The sequence below is a fragment of the Aquarana catesbeiana genome, unplaced genomic scaffold (assembly GCF_042186555.1).
Source record: "Aquarana catesbeiana isolate 2022-GZ unplaced genomic scaffold, ASM4218655v1 unanchor228, whole genome shotgun sequence".
In the NCBI taxonomy this organism is placed as follows: domain Eukaryota; kingdom Metazoa; phylum Chordata; class Amphibia; order Anura; family Ranidae; genus Aquarana; species Aquarana catesbeiana.
Window position 1 is genome coordinate 2,697,431 of NW_027362655.1, and position 27,790 is coordinate 2,725,220.

The following is a 27,790-nucleotide window of genomic DNA, read 5'->3' on the forward strand; positions in this document are numbered from 1 at the left end:
AAGGGGGAGGCGTATGTCCAAATATCAAGAATAATGTACAAGTGAATGTGAGAGATTACATCACTGAGGGAGCTAGGGAGGAGGTGGAATCCTTATGGGTAGAGCTCCAAAAGGATGAAGCTAAGGGGAAAATACTGGGAGTATGCTATAGGCCCCCTAACCTGAGGGAGGAGGGGGAGACGGACCTCCTAAAACAATTTGGATTAGCAGCAAGGATTATCATAATGGGGAATTTAAATTCTCCAGACATAGACTTGGCAGAGGGAACCACGCATTCGTCTAAGGCTCGCCAGTTCCCAAATGTCTTGCAGGACAATTTCATGGTAGATGCACCAACTAGAAATAAAGCATTACTAGATCTACTGATTAACAACAATACAGACCTGATCACGGATGTGGAAATACGGGGCAATTTAGGAAACAGCGATCACAGGTCAATTGGCTTCAGTAAAAATCACACAAATAGGATACATAAGGGGAATGCAAAGACACTGAATTTCAAAAGAGCCAACTTCCCTAAACTACTAACCTTGCTAGAAGGCATAAATTGGGATAAAATCTTAGGAACAAAGAACACGGAGGAAAAATGGGTTTGCTTTAAGAGCATATTAAGGAAGGGCACTAGCCAGTGCATTCCATTGGGTAATACATTTCCTGGATAGCTTAACTCCAATGTAAAAATGCATATAAAAGCAAAGGAGAAGGCCTTCAAAAAATACAAGGTTGAGGGATCACCATCAGCATTCAGACTTTATAAAGAATGCAACAAGAAATTTAAGGGTACAATTAGGGCGGCCAAGAAAGAACACGAAAGACACATAGCGGAGGAGAGCAAAAAAAAAAAAAAATCCCAAGAAATTCTATAAGTATGTAAACAGTAAAAAAGGGGAGGACAGACCATATTGGCCCCATAAAGAATGAGGTAGGACATCTGGTTACAAAGGATGGGGAGATGGTGAAGGTATTGAATTTATTCTTCTCCTCAGTCTTCACGGGGGAATCGGGGGGCTTCATTAACCAAAACTGCAGCGTTTATCCTTATGACACATCACAGGAAGCACCCTCATGGGTAACAGAGGACAGAATTAGAATTACACTTGGGAAACTTAACATTAATAAATTACCCAAGGGTACTTAGGGAACTCAGTCAAGTAATTGCCAGACCATTGTTCCTAATTTTTACTGACAGTCTACTGACTGGAATGGTACCAGCTGATTGGAGAAAAGCCAATGTAGCACCAATATTTAAAAAGGGCCCACAATACATCCCTGGGAATTACAGACCAGTTAGCCTAACATCAATAGTATGCAAGCTCTTGGAGGGGATGATAAGGGACTATATACAAGATTTTAGTAAGGAAAACGCTATCATTAGCAGTAATCAGCATGGATTCATGAAGAATCGTTCTTGCCAAACCAACCTTTTAACCTTCTATGAGGAGGCGAGTTGCCATCTAGATAAAGGAAGGCCCGTAGGCGTGGTATCTCTGGATTTTGCAAAAGTATTTGACACGGTTCCCCATAAACGTTTACTGTACAAAGTAAGGTCCATTGGCATGGACCATAGGGTGAGTACATGGATTGAAAACTGGCTACAAGGGCGAGTTCAGAGGGTGGTGATAAATGGGGAGTACAAAGAAGGGCAACTAAGCTAATAAAGGGTCTGGAGGATATTAGTTATGAGGAAAGGTTACGAGCGCTGAACTTATTCTCTCTGGAGAAGAGACGCTTGAGAGGGGATACGATTTCAATTTACAAATACCGTACTGATGACCTCACAATAGGGATAAAACTTTTCGCGGATGGGAGTTTAACAAGACACGTGGCCACTCATTAAAAGTAGAAGAAAAGAGGTTTAACCTTAAACTATGTAGAAGGTTCTTTATTGTAAGAGTGACAAGGATGTGGAATTCCCTTCCACAGGCGGTGGTCTCAGCGGGGAGCATCGATAGTTTCTAAAAACTATTGGATAGGTACCTGAGCCACCACAACATACAGGGATATACAAGGTAATACTGACATATAATCACACATAGGTTGGACTTGATGGGCTTGTGTCTTCTTTCAACCTCACCTACTATGTAACTATATAACAGTTCTGCTTTGATTTTGAAGATTCAAAGGGTCAGCCTGTCAGCTAAGGGTCAGCTAAGACCATCTTAAAAAAAGTCAGTTGGAGGAACATTGGGAGGAGGAGCTGTGAGGGGCGCTCTGTGAGGTTCCTGTACACAGAATAATTTCTCCTGGGTGCATCCTACCTCTCCTAAACTGAAAGATGAACTTTGTCTTTGGGCTTTGCCAGGACACATCATATTCCTGTGATCTCCGTGTACTCCGGAGACTTTACTGATCACATTTTTTTTTTTTTTGTTTCATAAAGATTTTATTAGAAATTTTAATGGACAATACAGAAAGTATCCATGAAAAGGTACCAACAGAGAAGGACATGGTTACATTCACAGTACAGTACACAATTACATACAAATAACAGAACCCACGCTTTCCTTTGCTTGAAAGATCAGCAAGGTCGGTCACACACTTAATCCCACAGGGCTCACTTGTGGCTGTTTGAGTTGGCCGTTTGGTGGGGACACTTGTGTGGGTTGTTTCAAGCAAAGACCGGGTTTTACCAACTTTGATGGACCATTGATGACAAAATCAGGTTTTTTAAAACTTTTTTCCACAAAAATCAAATATATATTTTTTCACATCTTGGGAATTGAATATACTACATTATCTCCCATAGACGCCTCTGAAGAAGGGAATTGTTCCCGAAACATGTCAGGCTAACTTGAGGAATATTGTATTCATCTTTGAATTATGTAAAATAATATAAATATGATGAAAATGTGACCCAATTGGGGAGGGGTTTTTTGGAGGGTAGAGGGTGGACGGTACTTGTTGAGAATGGTACTATTAACCTATGTATTGCTTGCGGGTTTTGCATACTATTTTCCCTATCCTCAATTGTGTAATCCACGTATGTAATGTATTGTACTCTGTTGAATGGTATTCTGTAACTCTGCTTATTTATTACAACAATAAAGCACCACTGTTTTTGTTAAAAAAAAATATGATGAAAATGTATTTTGTATCATGCACCAAAAGTGTTGTATGAGTTATTGTTATACCTTTTTATATATGTCCTTTTAATCTTTCCAAATAAATGATATTTCATATCTATACATATTGTTTGCCCGTTGTGTCCCTAATTTAGGGTCCTTATACAATTGGATTGGCATATAGAGCTCCAGTGAAGGCCCGCATACAACTTCCCAGTCCTAGGGCTTCCGGAACCGAGTCCATGTAGTCCCAGGCTACTCGGTCAAATTCTTTCTCTGCATCCATTGCCAGAAAGAAACCTCATTGAGTAGCCAGTAAGCCAGTGATGTAGATTTAGGGTCTTGATGGTGTTGTCCCTGGCCTCTCTGCCAGGAACAAAGCCAACCTGGTCCAAACCCACCCAGGCAGGCACGTGGTAAGACAATCGGGTCGCCAGGATCTTGGAGAACAATTTGACCTCCACATTCAGGAGAGAAATGGGTCGGTAGTTGGCTACATTAGTGGGGGTCTTTATCCTCTTTAGGGATCACCAAAATGTATGCCTCTAATAGGTTCCCTGAAGAACAAGGGGCACGAGATAGTGTGTTGAAGGCCCTAAGAAAACCTGGCGCCAAAAGATCTGCAAAACTTTTATATTATTGCGCTGAGAAGCCATCCGGCCCTGAGCATTTACCAGGCTTTGTGGCCTTTAGGGCCTCCGCCCATTCCTCTGATGGCAGCAGGCCTTCCAAAGCCTGCCAATCAGTAGCAGAAAGTGCACGAGGGCTATATCTGCCAAGAAAGTCTCGTATTAGATCCGATTGTGCGTCTTCTGCTACGGGGCTGTTTTCATTTGATTTCAGATCGTATAGTTTACTATGGAAGGTGTGAAACTGACGGGTAGTGTCCTCAATTCTGGAATGAGTTACCCCCCGTATCTATCACATGATGGACTGTGAAGGCGAGGGTGCTTTTTTGCGTGAACCTCACTAAAAGCCTTCCGGGTTAATTGCCTTGTTCATAGAACAATTTCTGTGATAACATCTGCCGCTACCTTGCTCTTTTCAATAGTTCTTCTAGTAGAAGTGACTGTGTGTCAGCTAATTTTTTTGCTACCTTAATTGCCAGTGAACACTTATGCTGGACTTCCAGCAAGGTTATTTTGTCAGATAGGGCCCGAACTAGGGTTTGATGTTCCTTCTTTTTCCTGGCCGCGATGGCCAACAACTGGCCTCGTACAACACACTTATGTGCCTCCCACTGAGTCATGGGGACACATCTGGCGTGTCGTTGTGGCGAAAGTAATCACAGATGGTCTGTTTGAAAGCCTTCAAATCCCCAGGATCTTTAAGAAGGGAGGCGTTCAATCCCCAGATCTTGGTTGACGTTTCCCTTTGAGGAAAACGTAAAGTCAGTGTGATCGGGTGATGGTCCAGAAGTATCATGTTCTCTATTGTCTCATCATAGAGGTAGGACAGGTCTGCCTGATGTATGAAAAGGTAATCCAGCCTCGAGTAGCGGTAAGGCGGAGACGAGAAAAATGTATAGTCTTTCCCAAGGTGCGCCAGGTATCATGGAGCGTGAGAGAGGCTAAATTAAGTTTCACTTAAAGTAGAGAATGGAAATATGAGGAGGTACCCATGGAGGTGTCAAGAAGCGGGTCTAGGGCCATGTTAAAGTCCCCCCAGAATGAGAAGACCTGCCGGAAATATCGTGAGCTACAAAAGGAAGTCTTTCAAGAAGGTCACCTGTTTAGAGTTGGGACAATATATATTTGCCAGTGTCGCCTGTTTGTCTTTCCAGATTCCCTTAAGGAATAGGAATCTGCCTTCTGGGTCCAGCATCTGACCTGTGAGGCAAAACGCAAATGACTTTGCGATTACTATTGAGACTCCTTTCATTTTGGAATCAGCACAGGACGCATGATAAATCTCGAGGAAGTGACTATTGAATAGGCGGGGAATGGAGCCTGATTTAAAGTGGGTCTCCTGGAGAAAAACCACTTAGGCTCTTTGGCGGTGTGCCTCAGCAAGGACACTGCAACGTTTTTCTGGAATATTGATATAATGTAAGCATAAACATTAAGGAAAAAAACCTCAGCTGTGAAGGATGGAGAGATCCCGGACAGGCCTACCCAAAAGAGACGAGTAAGGCCCCCATTGAAGAGCCTCCATCTGGCAAAGCCAACGATCCCAGAGGGTTCAAACTTATCTTAAGCATCATATAGCAACATATAGTAACATATATATATATATAGAAGGGCCGCTAGAAAAAGCCCGTAACCACTACCATGTTTAATACACTGGTCGGGAGAGACCTCCGTCTCTGGGAACACCTAGTCAGATGCTTACCCAGGAACAAGAGGCCCCAGCGTCCAGCACATTCCCTAAGTGCGCTCCCTAAGTTAACACATAAAAAAGGGAGGGGTTATAAGACTATTAAACTACAAACCATAGAACTATGTGAGAACACTTATAGCCTATTGTGAACAAGGTGAGCGAGTCACCTGAAGTAGGACTCTCTAGATCATCCAACATACTTCACGTACAACTCTCGATGAGGTAATGAGCCCTGGCTCCTTTCTCACACGTTAAACTCTGAAATTCACAATTACGGGAGAACTGAGGTATTAACCTCCCTGGCGGTATGATTATTTCGGATTTTGGGTGCTGAAAGCGGTACAATTATTTTGCATGGAAATTTGGCGTTTTATATTGTAGGCCTGTAATTCTTAACAATAACACACTTAAATCTGTCCAAACAAGAGTCTAGTAGATATGATAAAGTTTTAAACACAAAAACATAAATTATAATATAATAAATAAATATAAATAATTAAAAAAAAATATATATAATAAAATAAAAATAAATAAATAAATAAATTTCCCCACGATTCACTATCGCTCAATTCTGCAAGTGTTCTAATTTACTATCGCTGTTTTCTAGCTGGTCTAAAGCCACTTTTGACGTAAAGGGACACTTTTTGGTTGCTATGGACAATCTCCAGTTTCCAGGCAGAAAGAACAGTATATATAATATAAAACTGCATGCAGGGCATGGGCCAAAGCATTGGGGACAAAAGGGATGTGAAATAATTTCATACAGATTACAGTACTGTATGTGTTATGATTTTTACAATTTTTTGAATTTGCCGCCAGGCTCCGCCCCCGTGCGTTGCGACGCTCGCAGGAACGGAGCCTGGCAAGGAGAGGCTTCGGAGGAGACAGAGCCCACGGACACTGCGGGGGACATCGCAGGATCCTGGGGACAAGGTAAGTAAAGCCTCACCAGGATCCTGCAATGTAATCCAGAGTGTGGCTCGGGGTTACCGCTAATGGGACTGAATTTTAACCCCGAGCCACACTCGGGAAAACCGCCAGGTTAAAGAACAAAATGAAACAGATAGCAAAGTATAACCTTGGTAAACTGAACCAAATGTTTCCCCTCCAGAACATATGTAATACACTTGTGGATAACAGTAATGCGAGTGCGATGCCTGCAAAAGCAGAGTATTGAGCTTGAGTCTCACAAGCTCAACTAAAAGCCTCTGAGAGCTAGCAGTTAAAAAAAAACAAAAAAACAAAACCCCCAAAGGCTTAAAAACATGACAAAAGTTATAGTACTGCTACTACTATGCCAGCTACTGAGTATCTAGCGAACTCGTGCCTCTGCAGGATTGCTCAATAATTAAGTTGTGTTGCAAGGCAAATGGGAGCAAGAGAGAGAACCGGACATCTTCTATGCTTTCATGCTACAACTGTCCGAGATCTGCCAGGTGTCTCTGTGTAGCAGGGTGAGGAGGTCAGGGGTCTCCCCAGGCTCAACTGTGGCCTTGTTTGGAACGGCTCCACTTCAGCTGTATCCAGACGCTGGACACATGGCATAGAGGGTATGGGAGCTTTAATGAAAAAAGCCTACTTCTGCTCCCTGCTGTCTCAAGGCTCTATAATGAGAACACCTGTCATACATCTGGGCTGCATTAATGCCTGGTGTTGCAAATGGACTCCTCCAGAGCATGGGGAGGTTATCTCAATCTCAAGTGTCAATACAACGTAAGCCACAGGTCATGAAGAGGGAATGTCATGTGTAACTGTGCAATTACCATATTCCAGCAATACCTTACCAATCCCTCGCCATATGCTAGGGCTCTGAAGTGGTATTACGATCCATACTCTAGACAGTGTAGTACATTAAGTGGAGGCAAGAAAATTTAAGGGTCAGCTCACCAAGCCACCGCTTGTGTGTTCAATGATCAGTCCTGCGACAAACAGAGGATGGAGAGACTCGTGGGCTCTCGTCGGTTTCCATGTCTCCACGACGCCTTGGTGGAGAGTTGTCCGAGAGCCTGCGGTGCCTATGTCTGCTTCTTTGCGACCTCGGGGTGTCATCAGGCTGGGTAGGGTTCCACGACTCTGGTTGTAGAAACGTGCCATACCATTCCAGAACATGGACCACCGGGATGCCGAGGGTGACAAAAAAAGGGTTGAAGTTCTGCTGGTGTTCTCAATTGTGCTGTGCGCTTGCCATTGGTTGCTTGAAGACAAAATGGAAATTTCCATCGATAGGGGATACGTCTTTCCCGCAAAACATGTAGGAGAGGGCGCAGATCTCTCCTGTGCTGAAGGGTTATGGCCGATAAATCTTGAAACAGTTGGAAGCGCGATCCCTCGTGGTCCAAGTGAGCATGATTGCACGCCGGACGCAGTATTTCTTCCTTCTGGGTAAAACTGACCAGGCAGCACACAGCATCTCTGGGTGGATCAGTGTCTCTGCCCCTAGGCCTAAGAGCTCTATGACACATTTCCATTTCAACAGGGGCATCTGGCGGCCTGCCTAACAGGGTATTGAAGATGGCTCACATAGCAGCTTGTAACTGGGGACTAAGGATGAGCTCAGACGTGTTCGCACAGCCCACATGCAGAGCCCACCAGGAAGTCGGCACTGCGCTGCGCTAATCACAGGCAGTGAGACATTGTCCCGATGTGCAGCTGCAGAGATCGGGAAATGTCTCACTGTCTGTGATTAGTGCAGCACAGTGCCGACTTCCTGGCGGGCTCTGCATGTGGGCTGTGCGAACACGCCTCAGCTCCAGCAAGTGCTGCGCATGTACGGCTGTAGCTTGCTGTACCTGCTGGATTGCCGCGCCATGTGTCATGGCGGCTGATTCCACATGCTCCAGGCAAATTTCGACTGCTCTAATGTCCGTTTTTAAGTCCGATATAGCAGCAGACAAGGTGTTCTTGATATCCAGGCCCAATGCTGGAGATCGGCCAGGCACAGGAGAGGAGAAGGCTGTGAGGCACTTATACCCGCTGCTGGGGAAACAGTTATGGTGGTGTAGCTCACAGCACTACAGTCCGCGGTTTGAGATGCGGCCTGCGAGTAGGGTGCCCACGTGTCCCGGATTGCCCGGGACATTCCCGCAATTGGCAGGTCTGTCCCGGGTCCCGGGCACCTTCATTCCGGGACAATACAGTGTCCCGGAATGGAATTGACAGAGCGAGCAAACCCCGCTATAGCGCTGGTGCTCGCTCTGCCTCCAGCTCCACCTGATACTCTGCTCACTGGTTGCTATAGCCGCCTGGCGGCTAGCAACCAGTGACCTCACAGCACGACCCTGCTCAGCATGCAAAGCGGAGGAGAAGTTAACTTTCTCCTCCTCCGCGCCGAACGCTCTCCACAATGCCCGTCGAGGCTGTCAGCGGGGGCAGCCCCAAAGACACGAATCAGCTGTTACCAGACCACAGCTCTGCTGGATGTCTCCCTGCCCTGTACCGCAGAGCAGACCGAAGCCGCCTCCCCCTCCTCGGCTACAAGTACACGGAGAGGGAAGAGGGACACCGCTATACATTCCTGGCGCTGATCTGAGGTCTGTTCTAAGCTTATATTATGTGTGTATGTAGATAGACAGAAGAGGGACAGGGATCAGGAAAAGGGTAAAAAGTGCCCCCCCAGCACGTTTCTGACACCCACCTTTCCACTAGCACAAGTGTAAGAGGGGGGCTGTACTGTGGGGGGTTCTCTACTTAGTGGGGGGTCTGTACTGTACTACTGTGGGGGGGTCTGTACTTAGTGGGGGGTTCTGTACTTAGGGGGGTCTATACTGATGGAGAAGGGGTCTGTATTTAGTGGGGGGGGTCTATACTGAGGGGGGGGAGTCTGTACTGAGGTGGGGAATCTATACTTGATGGAGGGGGGTCTTTACTGAGGGAGGGGGTCTATAGTTAGTGGGGGGGTCCATACTGAGGGAGCCTATAGTTAGTGGAGGGGGGTCCGTACTGAGGGAGGGGGCCTATACTTAGTGGAGAGGGGGGTCCGTACTAAGGGAGGGGGCCTATAATTAGTGGAGGGGGGTCTGTACTGAGGGAGGGGGTCTATAGTTAGTGGAGGGGGGTCCGTACTGAGGGATAGGGTCTATAGTTAGTGGGGGGGTCTGTACCAAGGGAGGGGGGTCTATACTTAGTGGAGAGTGGGGTCCGTACTGAGGGAGGGGGTCTATAGTTAGTGGGGGGTCCGTACAGAGGGAACCCCCCTATACTTAGTGGAGAGGGGGGTCCGTACTGAGGGAGGGGGTCTGTACTGAGGAAGGGGGCCTATAGTTAGTGGGGGGGTCCATACTGAGGGAGGGGGCTTATACTTAGTGGAGAGGGGGCCAGACTGAGGGAGGGGGTCTACAGTTAGTAGAGGGGGGTTTGTACTGAGGGAGGGGGGTCTATACTGAACGAAGGGGGTATATACTTAGTGGAGAGGGGGGTTCGTACTGAGGGAGGGGGTCTATAGTTAGTGGGGGGGTCCATACTGAGGGAGGGGGTCTATAGTTAGTGGGGGGGTCCGTACTAAGGGAGGTGGCCTATACTTAGTGGAGAGGGGGGTCCGTACTGAGGGAGGGGGCGTATAATTAGTGGAGGGGGGTCCGTACTGAGGGAGGGGGTCTATAGTTAGTGGAGGGGGGTCCGTACTGAGGGATAGGGTCTAAAGTTAGTGGAGGGGTCTGTACTGAGGGAGGGGGCCTATACTTAGTGGAGAGGGGGGTCCGTACTGAGGGAGGGGGTCCGTACTGAGGGAGGGGGCCTATAGTTAGTGGGGGGGTTCCGTACTGAGGGAGGGGGCCTATACTTAGTGGAGAGGGGGCCGGACTGAGGGAGGGGGTCTACAGTTAGTAGAGGGGGGTCCGTACTGAGGGAGGGGGGTCTATACTGAGGGAAGGGGGTCTGTACTAAGGGAGGGGAGTGTATTATTACAATGTAATAATAGAAATACATTTCAAGCAGGGTATTGGGATGATATAAGTGCTAAAACCAGCCATTCACCCGACAAATCACTCGCCGCCGAAATCCCGCCAACCCCGAAACTACATTCAACACAACCCCCCCGGTCCTTGGCAAAATTGTCCCTGAATGGCAGTTTGGAAATGTGGTCAATAAAGACATACATATTCCAATCCCCCCTAAATAACCCCTCATCCTCCACCACTAATAAAAGTGTTATAATCCGTTAGTAAAGACTGATGAGGTGAGAAGGTGATTGGTGGGAAAGGTGACATCTCCAAAATGAAGAGAATGTTCCGGCCCCATAAGTGGGGAAATGTTCTGCCCCTGAAGGGGTTAATCTAGGTCTCCACACTATATATGTGTGTATCATCATCTGCTGGAGATAAAAGACATCACAGTGACTATGGAGGAAGAGGACGGACATGACGGGGGGTTACTGGGTGTAAATAGAAAATAAGATCTTATTACCTCCTCTGCTGCCACTTCCAGCAATGTCTTCTCTCTACTTCCTCCCGACTCACTTCTCACACGGAACTCCCTGTCTGTGCCTGACATCACTTCCTGTCTGTATTCCATAGAGACTTCCTGTCTGGGTAGAAGTGAGATCACCACTTTGTGGAGTTTAGAGGAACTGCAGCCCCGAGAAACATTTCGTAGTGTGAACACGGCCTTGTGCTGTGTGTGTATGTACTGTATATCCTTATAGATGGGGTCATCTCCACTCCCACCAAGGGGGATAGAAATATATTACTGCCTAGTCCAGCCTTTCTCAGCCAGGGTTCCTCCTAAGTTATTGTGGAGCAAATTATTAAGAGGGTGATGGAGGTCTGGTGAAGGCACAATCTGAGTGTGAGCACAGGATTGGTGTTTGGGGAAGGAGTGTTCTGTAACCAACTACGCATGGTTTGCAGGAGCATATACTGAGATTTGGAGGAAGAAGCTCTGGAGGTTTTGGAGACATTTGTTGGTGATATCATTCATTGAAGTATAAAGGAGACATTGGATGGACTTTGATGTCACTAATGCCTCGTTTCCACTGAGCGGATCGGTTCGATACGGTACGCTATTTTGGGTGTTTCCATTATGAAAGCAGCCCATACAACCGAACCGAACCATTCCATTCAAGGTCCTGCTTCAGATGTGGGGCCATAGAAAATGGAACGGTTCGGTTAGGGCGGAGCTACGATACATTCCACTGATTGGCGAACGTGTGACGCCATGCTAGGCATTTTTTCTAAACCCACGTATGGCCCCTGTCGGTCCGACTTGCAGTGGAAAAGCTCGCCTGAATAGGCCGGACCATTCTAGGCCTTCCAAACTGTACCGACCCGAACCAATCCGCTCAGTGGAAACGAGGCATATATGGTTTATCACTGGATACTGATGAGGTGAAATGCGTCGATGATTTATCACAGATGGTTTCACATGTTTTGATGATAAGAGGGCGGGATTTATGGATATAAGGGGAGGGGTCATTGTATTTATCAACCATTTCCTGATGCTGGAGGATGCAAGAAGCTGACACTCTATAAGAAGTCTTGTCTCTGCCAGCTGTGGAAATAGCGAGTGGGAAAACTAATTGTAGAGGATTGGAATAGTAAACTCCTTCATTGTTCCTGGTCAGATGGGGAAATATTGACTCCGAGATCTTCCCAGGGAAGAAAGAGAAATGGGTGCTAATAGGCTTCAGGAGATCTGATAAGAAAAAAAAGGAGGGGATTGAAAAGAAGCAGATCTCCTACAGCTTATTACCACCCACCCTCCCCCCTTTTTTTTACAGTGGATCTCCTGCAGACAATTAGCATCTATTTCCTCTGCTGAGTATGGAATGCTGGTGGAATTATTTTTTGTGTTCATGTACTGCCCACTGGAACATTATGCCCACCCACCAGAACATAATAACTACTCACCAGAATATTGGGACCACCCACCAGAACATAATAACCACTCACCAGAATATTGGGACCACCCACCAGAACATAATAACCACTCACCAGAATATTGGGACCACCCACCAGAACATAATAACCACTCACCAGAATATTGGGACCACCCACCAGAACATTGGGACCACCCACCAGAACACTGGGACCGTCCACCAGAACATTAGGACCGCCCACCAGAACATTAGGACCACCCCTCTAATATTAAGTAGGTCCCCCTTTTCTGGTCATCAAGGCATGGACTCCACCAGACAAAGCATCACACTGCTTCCGCTGGCTTGCCTTCTTCCCTTACTGCATCCTGGTGTCATCTCTTCCCCAGGTAAGTGATGCACACACTAAACAATGGTGATCTTGCAAGCTACCATATACAAATGGTTCTAATATATTCAGCTGCTAGTAATGAGTGCCACAACTAATTATTAATTAATGTGTAGGGGTGGGGTGAACATGAGATACTCCTACTTCTACAGAGGCACCATCCCGCAATGATAGGTAACTATATTTCAAAAAATATGTAGAACTAAATGGGACTTTAATTGTGCCTCTGAGAAGTATAAACAAATAGGATACAATTTATGAAAAAATAGACAATTTTATTAATTATAAAAAATGACCCGTTTTTTTTTACTATGTCACGCCTACAAACGCATGGCCCGCCCCCTAATTATAATAGGAGTCTGCCTACAGCCAAAAAAGTGTCCCTATAAATTTTTTTACAATGTTGGCAACTATGCATCGCCCTCTTAATAAGTGGCTCCACAATAACATTGGAGGACCACTGGCTAAGAAAGGCTGGACTAGGATGTAATATATTTCTATCCCCATTGGTGGGAGTGGAGATGACCCCATCTATAAGGATATACAGTACATAGACAGCACAAGGCCGTGTTCACACTACGAGACGTTTCTCGGGGCTGCAGTTCCTCTGAGCTCCACAAGGTAGTGATCCCACTTCTACCCAGACAGGAAATCTCTATGGAATACTGACAGGAAGTGATGTCACATACAGACAGGAAGTTCCAGGTGAGAGGTGAGTCGGGAGGAAGTAGAGAGGAGACACTGCTGGAAGTGGCAGCAGAGGAGGTAATAAGATCTTATTTTCTATTTACACCCAGTAACCCCCCGTCATGTCCGTCCTCTTCCTCCATAGTCACTGTGATGTCTTTTATCTCCAGCAGATGATGATACACACATATATAGTGTGGAAACCTAGATTAACCCCTTCAGGGGCAGAACATTTACGGGGTGGGAACATTCTCATCATTTTGGAGATAAATTCTAGTAATATGATCCTCTAAACAAACAGCACTGACAATAAATAGAGAAGACAATGACCATCCTGACCATACATGGCCTACAAAGGACAATTATTACACCACACAGGCAGACAATGGGCAATCATTACAATATGCAGCCAACACAACGATGGAGTGCAGGGGTCAGGAGTATGGAGCATAGAGCCCCTTACATTGCTGATCAGGAGGAAGAAAACATTCTCCAGCCTGCCATGAAGAATATGTTCCATCATTGGTGTCAGAGGGAGGAAAATACTGAAGGTTCTAAAGGAAGTAGAGAAGCTGAGGGGCTGTGAGGGTTTAGTAAAGCTGAAAGACTTTAGGGGCCTCTGAAAGGGTAATGTAGATAAAAGACTCTGGGACCCTTGAGGGGGTAGTCAGGCTGCAGGGCTCTGAGGGAATAAGGGCCTGGAGGGCTCAAGGAACTCTAATGGACAGAGGGGGGGTCTCTGGGTCTGTGATGGCCCTCCCACCCCACCTCTACTTATTTTTCAGACCTTACAGAACTGTCAACCTTAACCATCTTATTATAAAACAAACACATACAGCGCTGGCAAAATAAAATAAAATAAATACTAAACCATAAATGTGATACTATATAGAAAGTGCTCTGTGCAATAATCCTATAATCATGAATCCATACGTACTATGAATAAAGTGCTAAATAAATAGGATGTAAATATAAATATAAAATTGGTGCTGACACAAGACAATTGCTATTGAAATAGTGATTGATCCCGAATAAATAAAGACAACAATAATTATGTGCTAAAAAATTGTGAATTAATAATACAGTAGCAGTGAATAGTCCCAGATAAATGCCATCAGCTGAACTGCTGTACAGGGCTCTTGGTGGCGGCCTCACTGGAAAAAAGCATCTCTTCAACCTATGCTGACAGTCAGTCTCCTGAAGTGCTGCAGTATGATGCCTCTGATGTAAATGCAATATGGATGGCTTAAAATCGTAGCAAATAGGTCATATACTTGGAGGTGTGGACCATCGAATCAAACCCAAAAAGACAAGGAAAAGCAATATAGTGAAGTATTGTGGAGAAAAAAATCACTTGCGCATCACAGGGCTACTCACAAGATACATGGTTGCAATCAGGCATAGCAGAAAAACTTCCGCGATCGCCGCTGTAAGCGTGCATTCCACGGGAACAGGAAGAAGCGTCACTGGTTAAGCGTGAGCCGGATGTTTCGCTGACGCGTTTCGCCCCTCCTCCAGGGCGTCATCAAAGACATGTCAGCTGCAAACTAGTTCAGAAAGAAAATAAACTCAAAAGAAAAAAGGGAATATCTGATCCGGCAGGCCAAGAGGGTCCCGGGTCCTCCAAGATGTAATAAACACTAAACAGTCCAGACTGAGGCTGGGTTCAGACTGGAGCATGGAGTGGCTCACAGCAGGGGTCCGGTGCGTCTCCATTTACTTTTTCAGGTCTAAGTTTCAGCACAAATTTCTGGCTGAATTCGGACCTTAAACGGACCAAAAGACGCACAGAACTCCTGTACATTTCGCACCAGAGCCACTCCAGAAATGTGGGAATCTGCTTCATAGAGAGCCGGTCACAATCTCCTGCTATGCGAACTGGATGCAGAGAAAAAAAACATCCAATTCGCAATAGTGTGAATCCAGCCTAAATGTATTCTCATGGGGTCAGTAGTTCTTAAATGTACAGCAACCCTTCTATTACCCCCTCACATACACATCCTATTATTGTGTGACCAACACCATCCAAATTATTCTTACTTTCATTTACCAAAGTTATCTGTCTACAAGGAGACCTGTATAGATCAAATGACGGCACCAATGAGGATGGAGGAGGACCGGAGTCACATGACTGAGAAGATAATAAACCTCACCCTGGAGATCATCTACCTGCTGACCAGAGAGGTGAGGAGGATTCTGGGAGGTCACATGACATCACTCTTATCTCTATTAATAAAACACAGACCTGACCGGAGAGGTGGGGAGGATTCTGGGAGGTCACATGACATCACTCTTATCTCTATTAATAAAACACAGACCTGACCGGAGAGGTGGGGAGGATTCTGGGAGGTCACATGACATCACTCTTATCTCTATTAATAAAACAGACCTGACCGGAGAGGTGAGGAGGATTCTGGGAGGTCACATGACATCACTCTTATCTCTATTAATAAAACACAGACCTGACCGGAGAGGTGAGGTGGATTCTGGGAGGTCACATGATATTTTTTTTATTTTAATACAGAGATTTCCTCTTGTGAAGTCAGGTGATCATATGACCATCACGGTGCCTCCATGTGACTCCCTAAAACCTGAGAGACACAACATGCAGAAGATTCTAGAAGTCACCAAGAAGATGATGGAGCTGCTGACAGGAGAGGTGAGCGGTGCTGGGAATTCTGGGACATTATCCAGTAACAGACAAGGGATGTGTCTGGATGGTGACTGTATCATTATGTGTGTCAGGTTCCTATAAGGTGTCAGGATGTCACTGTCTATTTCTCCATGGAGGAGTGGGAGTATTTAGAAGGACACGAGGATCTCTACAAGGACGTCATGATGGACAATCAGCCGCCCCTCACATCACCGGGTAAGAGGAGACTTTATTGTAAAGGAGAGAGCAGTACGGAGGGTCCATCTAGATCCCCCATCATCTGATAAACACATAGAAACAATGTATTCAGTCAGTGTGTGTGTTTCCTACAGATGGATCCAGTAATGGGAACCCACCAGAGAGATGTCCCCGTCCTCTGTATTCCCGGGATTCCACACAGGAAGATCACACCATCCCTCACCATCATCAGGTAGATGAGGAACAATCACTGATAGTATCATTAGGATCTGTACATTATCTGCATTGTTACCATTGATGTCATTTTTATTATATATTCAGAGTGGAAACCTTGGAAATGATAATATTGTTGTTAAAGAGGAGGATGAGGAGTATGGAGTGATGGAGGATTTTTCAGAGAGATGTCCCCGTCCTCTGTATTCCCGGGATTCCACACAGGAAGATCACACCATCCCTCACTGTTACAAGGTTGGTTGGACAGAACACAGTTGGATTTTTTTATGTGAGCTTATATTTTACAGATGATATTCTCTCTCATTTCCTTGATTTAGAGTGGAGATCCAATTGATATAGAATTTGAGGGTAAAGCAGAAGAAGAAGAGAGGTATGTGAGAGATGATCAGCAGTCTATGGAGGAGGATGGAATAACGGGGACATTTATAGAGGAGGACACTCCTACAGAGATCAGCACAGGTGGGTCATTAACATTAAATACATTCCTCCACCCATACTGCTCACTGATTGGTCCAGAGTAGTGCAAGGACTGGGTGATATCAGCCTGTAGTATACCTTTGAGTCTTCCTCCCCATGCCGGGTCTAGCAAGATCTCTGATAGAACAATTCTCCCCGGGTTACTTGTTCTGTTGTTTGCTGGCTGTGGAGAGTGGATAGATATATGTGTGTATAGTCTCAGACCCAAGTCACTGAGTGCAGTCTCAGGAGATGGGAGGCAGCGGTGTGGGACCTCTGCAACTTGTCTCATGTAAACATTCAAAGTGTTAGTTAACCTAAAAAAAAAAAAATAAAAAAAAGATCCTGTTCCCTTAAAACATGAATAACAGCACAGTGCTTGTGCTGTGTAATTTGGCCCCTTCTATCACCTTAAATACCTGGTTGATACTGCCTGGCTATACCCCCCCCCCCTTAACTGACCACAATATTTATCATGGCGGCTGAGCCCTGATATTAAGGTCAGTTTACATGCCTCAGTCATCCACAGCCCTGCTCTGTCCTTTGTCCTCTTCTCTCCCCCCTCCCATCCCTGCCAGGCTGCTCGTGTCAGTGCCCACCCCCCCCTCCCCTCCTGCTCTCATAACTACTATTAAATCCTTCCATCCTCTCTGTAACATAATTTTATGTGTCCCTGTGCCTGTGTTATATAAAATATATGCCGTTCTGTACCTGTATCAGAGCGACTCCCAGTGCTTATGTGACTCCTGGGATCTCTCTCCTATGTTTCCCCTCCTACCCGGCTGACGTCATCAGGAGTTCTCAGGCCCACCCGCAATAGCTGTCAGTCAGGCAGAGTAGAGAGGCGAGGAGTCACGGGAGCCACTCTGATATAGGTACAGATCGGCATATTTTTTATATAACACAGGCACTGGGGCACATAGTGTTATGTTACAGAGGGAATGGGGTGATTTTTTAGTAGTGGCTTAACAACCACTTCCACTGATTGCTGAATACCAGTATTATGACTAATGACTCTTACACTATATAATTTATGTTGTACATTACATACTCCTGACCCCTACACTATATACTCTATGTTGTACATTACATACTCCTGACCCCTGCACTATATACTCTATGTTGTACATTACATCATTCTGATACTATATAGTCCTATCTGTTGTATCTTATACAATATGTTGTACATTACTTAGTCCTGAATTCTGCTCTCTCCCCTCTATCCGCTGCTATATACAAGCATACAGTAATATGTACTGTACTCTCTTTTGTTACACCTGTAGTGATACTCCCATAGGAGGCGCTAGGATTTTGCCCAGGTCTTCCCCACTTTTGTATAGCAACCAGGCACAGGGTATCTTTACAGCCAGGTGATTGAGCTTTAGGTAAAGTCCTTGCTGGGAGCAGATGGAAGACTTCTCCTTGTAACTAGTAGTGACAGTAGAAGTAAAGTTTAGCAGTGTAAGCGTAGCTGTGTAAGCTGGACAGAGCCTCTTTGGAACACTACCCAGTGTTCTCTTGGCTGCACCTTTAGCTGACTAACACATCAGAGCAGGGTTAACAGCAATAGTCTATGAGATCCTTAAGCATGTCAAAAGAATAGCAAGCAGCCTCCTCTCCGTGATACCAGACTAGATCCTCGATAGACACCCCCTCAGCCAGCTTTGTGAAGAACCAGGGTCACTCTCGCTCCTCAGGCCCTCAGGTTGCTCACCTGAGGCCGCATGGCAGCAGGCTCCCCGAAGGACAGCGTGTCCTCTCCTGGGCTGGTGCAATCATCTCCAGGAGAGACCCAGGGCTTAGTGTGCCAAAAGAATAAATACCCTCTCCCAACATCCTCCAGGGCCACCCTCCCTGTGATTGGCTGAAGTGGTATTCATTTTCATACTGTGTTCTGCATAGCTTCCACCTATTCACCCAGAACCTTCCTAGGTTACAGAAGAAGCCAGAGGCAGGACTTACAGCACTTGAACACACTGAGCAGGCATTACTAAAAGATTACAGCTCTCTGTCCAGCAGAAGAACAAAACTACAATACACTAACTCTCTACTAATCCTAGCACCTAACTAGGAGGGTGCTACACACCCATTGTCTACCAGCTGGACATTTTATATCTGATGATTTGATTGGAGCACAGACTTTTACATGTTGATAATAATGTGATAATATCCTCAAACTTCGGTACCTTAAACAGAAAGTGATAATTAGGGAGGAGTCAGTTACCCAATGATGGTGGTCTTCAGGATCAGTCCAGTCTTCATCTTGGTTGTCCCCCCCCCCATCCTACATAGTTATATAGTTGGTAAAAAGACAATAGTCCATCCAGTTCGATCTGTGTAGGTGTGTCAGTGTCTATAATTATTTCCCAAATTCCCTGTATGTTGTGTTTTTTAAGATATACATCCAAGAGTCTTTTAAAAATAGTCATACTCCCTGCAGCCACCACCAATTGTGGAAGAGAGTTCCACATCCTTGTTGCCCTGATAGTGGAGAACCCCCTGTGCAGTTTAAGGTTAAACCGCTTCTCTACCAATCTCAATGTGGGGCCCCGTGTCCTCTTACACTACCTGGGACTGAATAGTTTATTTCCTACGCTGGGATCACCATTGAGGTATTTGTAGATCGCCATCATATCTCCTCTAAAGCGTCGCATCTCCAGCAAGAATAAATTTAGCGTTTGCACTCGTTCCTCATAATTGAGGTCCTCCAGTCCCCTTATTTGTTTTGTTGCCCTTTGGAATCTCTCCAGTTCCAGAACATCCCTTATGAGGACCGGTGACCAGAACTGGACAGAATACTCCAGATGAGGCCGGACCAATGTTTTATAAAGTGGCAGAATTATAGTTTTGTCCCTGGAGTATATCTCTTTTTTCTTATATACATGCTAATATTCTGTCTGCTTTGGTAGCTGCAGTGTGACATTGTGTCAGAAACCAAGAAATCAGACCAAGACAGAAGTACAGTTAAATCACACTTGTTTAATAATAAAAGTAAAAAGAACAAACGTAGTCAAAACATAGCCAAAGTTCAGTAACTGGAATGGATAATCAGCCAAGCCAGAAGTCAGGGATCAAAAGTAGTGGAACAGGAAGCAGGATCTAGAGCCAGAAGGGCTGTCAGCAAAGCCAGTCTTTAAACAGGAACACAGGAGATAGTTTCTTGTGATGTGGCCAAGTCGAAGGCAGAGCTCCTCTGGACTGGATGGTTTATGTAGGCAGGACTGACGAGCAGGATCATCAACAGCTGAGTAACTGTGGAGAGAGATTAGAGCTGGCAATTAACCGACAGCTGAGCGGCCAGCTCAGAGAAGGAAGGGCTGAGCCCAGGCCTAACACACTGCATGCTATTGCTCAATCTGTCATCTATTAGGACCCCCAGATCATTCTCCATCTTTTGATTCTCCCATCGGTTCTCCACCTAGTGAATAGTTTGCATTCATCTTTTTTTGCCCCCAAGTGCATTACATTTTTCCACATTAAACCTCATTTGCCATTTGTCTGCCCACTCCTTTATCTTATTCAGGTCATTCTGCAACCTTTCTATATCCTGATGTGAGTTTATTATTCTGCTTATCTTTGTGTCATCCGCAAAAACTGAGAGTGAACTAGCTATCCCATAGTCTATACCATTTAAGAATAAATTGAATAGAATTGGTCCCAAGACAGAACCTTGGGGTACCCCACTTACCACTCCAGACCAGTCTGAGTACATGCTATTTATCACCACCCTTTGGCCCCATCCCTGTAACCAGTTTTTTACCCAAGCACAAACCTTATGGTTCACGCCTGCAGATCTCAGCTTGTAGATTAAGCGTTTATGGGGGACTGTATTAAATGCTTTTGCAAAATCCAGATACACCACATCCACAGGCATTCCCCTGTATAGATGGCAGCTCACTTCCTCGTAGAATGTTAGAAGATTGGTCTGGCAGGAACGTCCTGTCATAAACCCATGCTTATTACCGCTAACAATATTCTTTTCTCAGTAAATCTTTGGATGTAGTCCCTAATCATCCCCTCCAATAATTTACCCACTATTGATGTTAGGCTGACTGGCCTGTAATTCCCAGGGATTTGTCTCTTCCCCTTTTTGAATATTGGTACCACGTTGGCTTTTCTCCAATCAGCTGGTACCAATCTTGTCAGTATGGTGTCCACAAAGATTAGGAACAATGGCCTGGCTATAACTTGACTTAGGCTGGCCATACACTATACAATTTTCTGATTCAATTTCCTTTAGATTTACCTTCAACTATGTAGTGCAAGTGCCTGTCTGATTGCATACAAATTGAAAGGGTTTAGGTTTGACCTCATATTATATGGTTTTGGTAAATCTAAAGGAAAGTTGAACAGGAAAATTGTATAGTGTATGGCCAGCTTAAGTTCTCTGAGGACTCTCGGGTGTAAGCCATCTGGTCCTGGTGATTTATTTGTGTTACGTTTATTAAGTCTTTCCTTGACTCTACCTTCTGTTAGCCACAAGGGTATTCTTGCGTTGTCACTAACACTACAGTCATGCTCAGTAAACCCTTATTTTTCCCACGTAAAAACTGAGAAGAAGGCATTTAGTACAGTTTCCTTCTTGTGTTATCCAAACCAACCTCCCATCCTCATCTTTTATGTGTGCAATGTGTTCTGATTTTGCCTTTTTACTTTTAATATATCTAAAAAAAAATTATTTGAGTTTTTATTACTATATTCTGCCATGTGTCTCTCGTAATCTTTTTTAGCCACCCTGATTGCCATTTTACACTTCTTATTGCATTCCTTGTAGTGTTGGAATGCTGATCGCGACCCATTTCCTTTATATTTTTTAAAGGCCATATTTTTTAACTAATGAGGCTATTCACATTACTGTTTATCCAACCAGGTTTAGTCTTTGCTCTACTATATTTATTGCCCATTGGAATGCACTGTTTGATACCTTTGTTTAATATGCTCCTAAAGCATTCCCATTTCTCGTCTGTGTTCCAGGTCTTCCCCACTTTCTGACCTCTGGTGGGCCCGCTGTTATTCATGGCTAAATCATGGACTAAATGAGGAAGTGCAGGACTTCTTGTGTTGGGAAGATGGAAATGAGCGATAAAGGGGGTGGGACACTCGTCCTATAATCTCCTCATCGCTGTCACTCCTATAAAAGACAGTTCTTGTTGTTTCCTCACTCTCTGACTAAGGTCCATGAATAAAGCAATGAACTGGTAGGAGGTCAGAGGTCCCATTTACTAGTTACCTTGAGGGGGAATTGTAAGATCCTCAGAGACAAAGCTGCCTGATGTGGGCAGGGTCCTGGTTTAGGGGAACCAATCTGCTCATGTCTAGTAATAATCTTTATATTTCTATTTTAGTACATGGACCGGAGATGAGGAAAACCTCGGAAGATTGTCTCACTTTGTCTCCAGACTGTAAAGTAGAAGATGAGGACATCACACAGTATAGTCCAGGAGAAAACCCGGCTACCTCAAATGTCCATCCGGCACCACACAGTGTAGATGGACCATCGTATTCCTCTTATCCAGAGGGACCTCAGACTGTGAGGGACGGTGCCGTCCTTCCAACAGATAAGAGGTTTTCCTGTACTGAGTGCGGGAAGTGTTTCCATTTTAAATCCCATCTTACTAGGCATAAAAGATCTCACACAAGTCAGAATCCACACTGCTGTCTTGAGTGCGGACATTTTTTTTCAGATAAGTCCAATCTTTACAGACATCAAAGATCTCACACAGAGAAAAAGCCATATTTCTGCCTTGAGTGCGGGAAATATTTTTCAGACAAGTCCCATCTTTACAGACATCAGAGATCTCACACGGGTGAGAAACCGTATTCCTGTCCTGAGTGTGGGAAATGTTTTTCAGTGAAGTGCAATCTATCCACGCATCAGAGAACTCACACGGGGGAGAAGCCGTATTCCTGTCCTGAGTGCGGGAAATGTTTTTCACAGAAGTCCAATCTTTACAGACATCAGAGATGTCACACAAGGGAGAAGCCACTTTCCTGTCCTGAGTGAGGAAATTGTTCCTCACTGAAGTCCTGTCTTCCTGTACATCAGGGATCCCACACAACCCTCGAGGTGTATTAGTGCCTTGAGTGCAGGAAATGTCTTCTATATGAATGTTGCTGGACATCACAGCTCTCATGTGGGGAAGAAGCACACCCTGATATACACCTCAGATATACTCCATGGCTGATCTTCATCATGTAAGAAACAGTTCATAAGGAGATCAGAGATCACCAAAGACATGGATGAAGTGTTGTACTGTGTTGGCCATTGATAGCAGTAGAAAAATAAAAATGGAGTACATTTTGTGATATGAGCTTTCACAAACACTTAGAGGTCTATTCTTTTAAAATATTAGTTGAACAAATATTGAGGACTTTTTCAATGAGCTCCAATCACTGCTCCTCTGAGTTGTCTCAAACACGGGCACATCTTGCCACGGAGTGTATGGTGTGTGAGGGGGAGGAAGAGAAAATAGTTCTCGTAGTATGATCATAATGTGTTAAAACAGGCAATTAATAAAAGCAACAATGATCTCCATTCACAAATTTAAAGTGCCCGCCTGGCACGAAGGATGACCTCCTTAGCTCAGAACAGTTTCAAAAGAGACAGTGTAAAAAAAATTGCTTGACTTGCTCTACATGTTACGCGTTCAGTAACGCTTCCTCAGGAGCTTTTGGCATATTCTATGAACAAAAGAATAAACATAAATTCATTGCATTCTACATTAAAAGAAAAAGTACTTTGACATGTATTCATATATAATATAGTATTATCGCCCCTGTGAGATTAACAGTTAAAAACATGTCTCTAAGCCATAACCCCAGACCTCTATTGACATGTGGGGGTAAAGAGGGGGGAGCCTGTATGAGAACAGAACATAGAAAACATGAGAGAGGAAAAAGAAAAAATATGAAAAGGGAAAAAGAACAGAAACAGAGAGGAAAAGTAAGAAGGGGCTGGAGTGTGCGATATGGGGACTATGGGAACGCATATATCATATTGATGGTTTTAAAAAGCGAGCAATGAGAGTGAGCTTGTCAGTGTAGAAATATCAATGTATAGACATAACCAAATGTTTACTTACATTTTCCATTTTCCTCTCTGTTTCTGTTCTTTTTCCCCTTTTCATATGTCTCCTTTTTCCTCTCGTTCTTTCTTTTAATGTAGAATGCAATGAATTTATGTTTTTTCTTTTGTTCATAGAATATGCCAAAAGCTCCTGAGGAAGCGTTACTGAACGCGTAACATGTAGAGCAAGTCAAGCTATTTTTTTTTTTTTTTTTACACTGTCTCTTTTGAAACCTGTTACGATTGAACAAGTAAAGTGATTGAACATCTGAATCTTCTTTAAACATATACTAAATTTGTAGATGGTGTATTTAACACGCTCATAGGTATTATCTGTGAATATATGCAAGTCTATGTGTGTGTTTTTTTAGTTTTCTTTTTTTTTTTTTTGCAAATATAAATTTTATTGAGGGTTTTGAAAAGAAGAAAAAAGAAAAGAAATACCGTGAAGGTATAATACAACAGTGGTCTGATTCAATATTCTGACAAATATGACAATTATATACGTTTTCCATAAAAGGTTCTCACTATCTGCTGAGAAGATAATCTACTACGTATTAAATTCTTTTTTAATCTTCTGTGTTATGCCTATAAAGTCCATCATTACAAACTATTCTCTAATGACCATCCAATATATACTCGTACGGGGGGTGGGAATTGAACCCATCCTTTGTCACAAAATAAAATCTGTTCTACATTTAGGAAGACTATCAATGGTATATGCGTACGGGCGGGAAATTACCCCCTACATCCATCGCATCACTGGGAACACCATAACATTATAGCTACGGAGGCACCTAAGCCTACACATATCCCCGAAGATCCATAGAAAGTACAGGCCAGCATATTCAGGACACAAATAATCCAGCGTGCCCCTGGGAGACAGCAATACACTGCACTATGCAGTGTATTGCTGTCTCCCAGGGGCACGCTGGATTATTTGTATCCTGAATATGCAGCGATGGGATTGTATTGAGCCTTCAGCATTGCTGATACTAAATCCAGGATCTAAGTGGTGCATCCGGTGTTGGCCCTCCTCCCTCTAATGGCTGCTCCCTTAATTAGGAATATTGTTTACATGCCCCTGCTGAGATATTTAGCTATATCTAATATACTTTCTTACTGCTGATTGAACATTCTCATGCTACCGTGACTTGCATGATTTTGCATTCCAATTTAAGACATTTTCCCTTCTCTGTCTCATCTGTGAACCTGGGCCGTGTACTGAGGAAGCCTAACGATGAAACGCGTAGACATACAAGGGCTCACTGTACAATAATCATAGATGCTATATGTTACAATTGTCATTGTTTTTTAGATATTGTATTTTTCAATAAATTTATATTTTTTATACTGCTATATCTTCTCCACTGTTCCTTAGCCTAAAAAGTCCGCCTCCCTGGTAATACTCAGTACTACCTTATTTTGTATCCCCGTATAACTAAGTTATGCACAGCACCATCATATGACTGGTGTGAGGTGATCAGGGTGTCACCAGTACAGTACAGTGCCATCATATGACTGGTGTGGGGTGATCAGGGTATCACCAGCACAGTAGAGTCATCATATGACTGGTGTGAGGTGATCAAGGTGTCACCAGTGCAGTACAGTGCCATCATATGACTGGTGTGAGGTGATCAGGGTGTCACCGGTGCAGTACAGCGCCATCATATGACTGGTGTGAGGTGATCAGGGTGTCACCGGTGCAGTACAGCGCCATCATATGACCGGTGTGGTGTAGGGATGAGCCAAACACCCCCCATTCGGTTCGCACCAGAACTTGTGAACAGGCAATAAATTTGTGTGAACACCATTAAAGTCTATGGGACACGAACATGAAAAATCAAAAGTGCTAATTTTAAAGGCGTATATGCAGGTTATTCTCATAAAAAGTGTTTGGGGACCCGGGTCCTGCCCCAGGGGACATGTATCAATGCAAAAAAAAGTTTTAAAGACGGATGTTTTTTTAATAATGCTTAAAGTGAAACAATGACGTAATAGAATCACATAAAGAAGGGTAGATTGAAATGAAAGGTGGAGAGGCTTAAAAATGAAATAGTAGAGTGAGAATATATTGACTTAAAACACTAAACATAATAGGATACGAAAATAGTAATTCGAAATTATACATCTTCTTGTTTTTTATTTATTTATTGTATTGTATTGTTGGGTGCTTGATACAAGTAATAGGGTGCTGTAAAGCCCCCTTCTTAATTATACTTTAAATAATGTTTTGCACAAATTGAGTTTTGGTTATGGGTAGGTAAGTGGGTGGGCATTTTCTTTTTCCCTCTTTCTTTCTCTCTTTTGAAGAGGACATGATCAAGGATCCGGTGTGTTTTCCCGGGGTGGGGGGGTTAGTGTGGTGTATGTTAATGAAAAGATATATTGTGCAATGTGTATTTCTATGTTGTATGTTGGAATTTGTCTTAAAGAAAAAAAAAATGATTATAAAAAAAAAGAAACAATAAAAATAAAATATTCTTTTAAATATCGTGCCTGGGGGGTGTCCTCAGACTGCCTGTAAAGTAGTGCATCTTTCCCGTTTTTAGAACAATACCACAGCAAAATGACATTTCTAGAGGAGGATGGGGTAAACAGTTCAATCTCTATTTGTGAACGATACTTAGCTAAACAGGGCAATAACTTCTCTGCAGGATGTGGAAACCTTGCAAGAAGACACAAACAAATTAATGGTTTGGGCAACTACATGGCAAATGAGGTTTAATGTAGAAAATTAGTTATGAGGAAAGGTTGCGAGCACTGAATTTATTCTCTCTCTGACCCCACAATAGGGAGAAAACCTTTTCACGGAAGGGAGTTTACCCAAACTCATGGCCACTCATTAAAATTATAAGAAAAGAGGTTTAACCTTAAACTATGTAGAGGGTTCTTTACTGTAATGTCCTGTACACACGATATGATTTTCCAACAACAAATGTTGGATGCTTTTCCCGTGTGGTGTCAGAGGGGGGTGGGTCAGCCGTTACGTAAACGGGTGACCCCGCCCCCATCTGACACCATGGAGGAAGCCATAGGGATATCCCCGTGCGTCAGATGGGGGGTGGGGTCACCGGATGGCCCCGACCTCAGTTATATAAGAGCTATCACAAGAACAGAAGCGTCACACAGCGGGAGCCTCCCATTGAGGCGGATCGTCCGGAGGTCGAAGCGAGGAAGAAGCCGGAGGAAGATGGCGAAGGAGAAGACCAGAGGAAGAAGCAGAGGAAGACAGAGGAAAAAGCGGAGGAAGAACAAGATGGAGGAAGAAGAAGAAAACCAAAAGAAGACAAGAAGAAGATGGAAGAAGAAGCGGGGAAATAAGTAATTGTAAGGAATTGTCAAAAACCGGCTATTGTCTTTTTTAACATTTTAGACACTATTTGTGAAATGGTAGGGGTATTACCAATTCACATGGGGGGGCGGGATCTGGGGGTCCTCTTGTTATAGGGGGCTTCCAGATTCTGATAAGCCCCACGCCCGCAGACCCCCACAACCACCGAGCAAGGGTTGTGGGGATGAGGCCCTTGTCCCCATCAACATCGGGACATCCTCCTCATGTTGAAGGCATGTGGCCTGGTAAGGTTCAGGAGGGGGCGCTCTCTCATCCCCCCCTCTTTTACTGCGGCCTGCCAGGTTGCGTGCTTGGATAAGGGTCTGGTATGGATTTTTAGGGGGACCCCCACGCCATTTTTTTTTTAAAATTTTGGCACGGGGTTCCCCTTAAAATCAGGTCTGGTATGGATTTTGCGGGGGACCACCACGCCATTTTTTTTTTATTTTCCCCTTAAGTTCCCCTTAATATCCAGACCTGAAGGGCCTGGTATGGAATTAGGGGGGACCCCCACGCATTTTTGTTTTTTTACATTTTGGTTCGGGGTTCCCCTTAATATTCATACCAGACCCAAAGGGCCTGGTA

At 44.3% G+C, this 27,790-nt stretch overlaps 2 protein-coding genes across 4 annotated transcripts in view; one reads left to right on the top strand and one right to left on the bottom strand.

Annotated features, from left to right (window-relative positions):
- Positions 1–27,790, bottom strand: part of LOC141121691 (uncharacterized) — a 52,759-nt gene that overhangs the window by 6,386 nt on the left and 18,583 nt on the right. The window contains exon 1 of one of the 2 annotated variants that reach the window (XM_073611397.1): positions 10,782–10,888. The exons of the other annotated variant lie outside the window; for it this stretch is intronic. The gene's annotated coding sequence lies outside the window, so the exon portion shown is untranslated. Of the gene's footprint in view, positions 1–10,781; positions 10,889–27,790 lie in introns of those variants that run through there. 2 annotated transcript variants of the gene reach the window in all.
- LOC141121660 (uncharacterized) overlaps positions 13,271–27,790 on the top strand; it is a 29,078-nt gene continuing 14,558 nt past the window's right edge. Inside the window, exons 1-8 of one of the 2 annotated variants that reach the window (XM_073611341.1) lie at positions 13,271–13,342; positions 15,335–15,448; positions 15,789–15,923; positions 16,010–16,133; positions 16,250–16,347; positions 16,437–16,583; positions 16,667–16,808; positions 22,151–22,706. In XM_073611341.1, coding sequence (XP_073467442.1) covers positions 15,353–15,448; positions 15,789–15,923; positions 16,010–16,133; positions 16,250–16,347; positions 16,437–16,583; positions 16,667–16,808; positions 22,151–22,706 — 1,298 coding nt within the window. In that variant the 5' untranslated portion in view covers positions 13,271–13,342; positions 15,335–15,352. The remainder of the gene's footprint in view (positions 13,343–15,334; positions 15,449–15,788; positions 15,924–16,009; positions 16,134–16,249; positions 16,348–16,436; positions 16,584–16,666; positions 16,809–22,150; positions 22,707–27,790) is intronic. The other variant, XM_073611340.1, reaches the window with a different exon arrangement.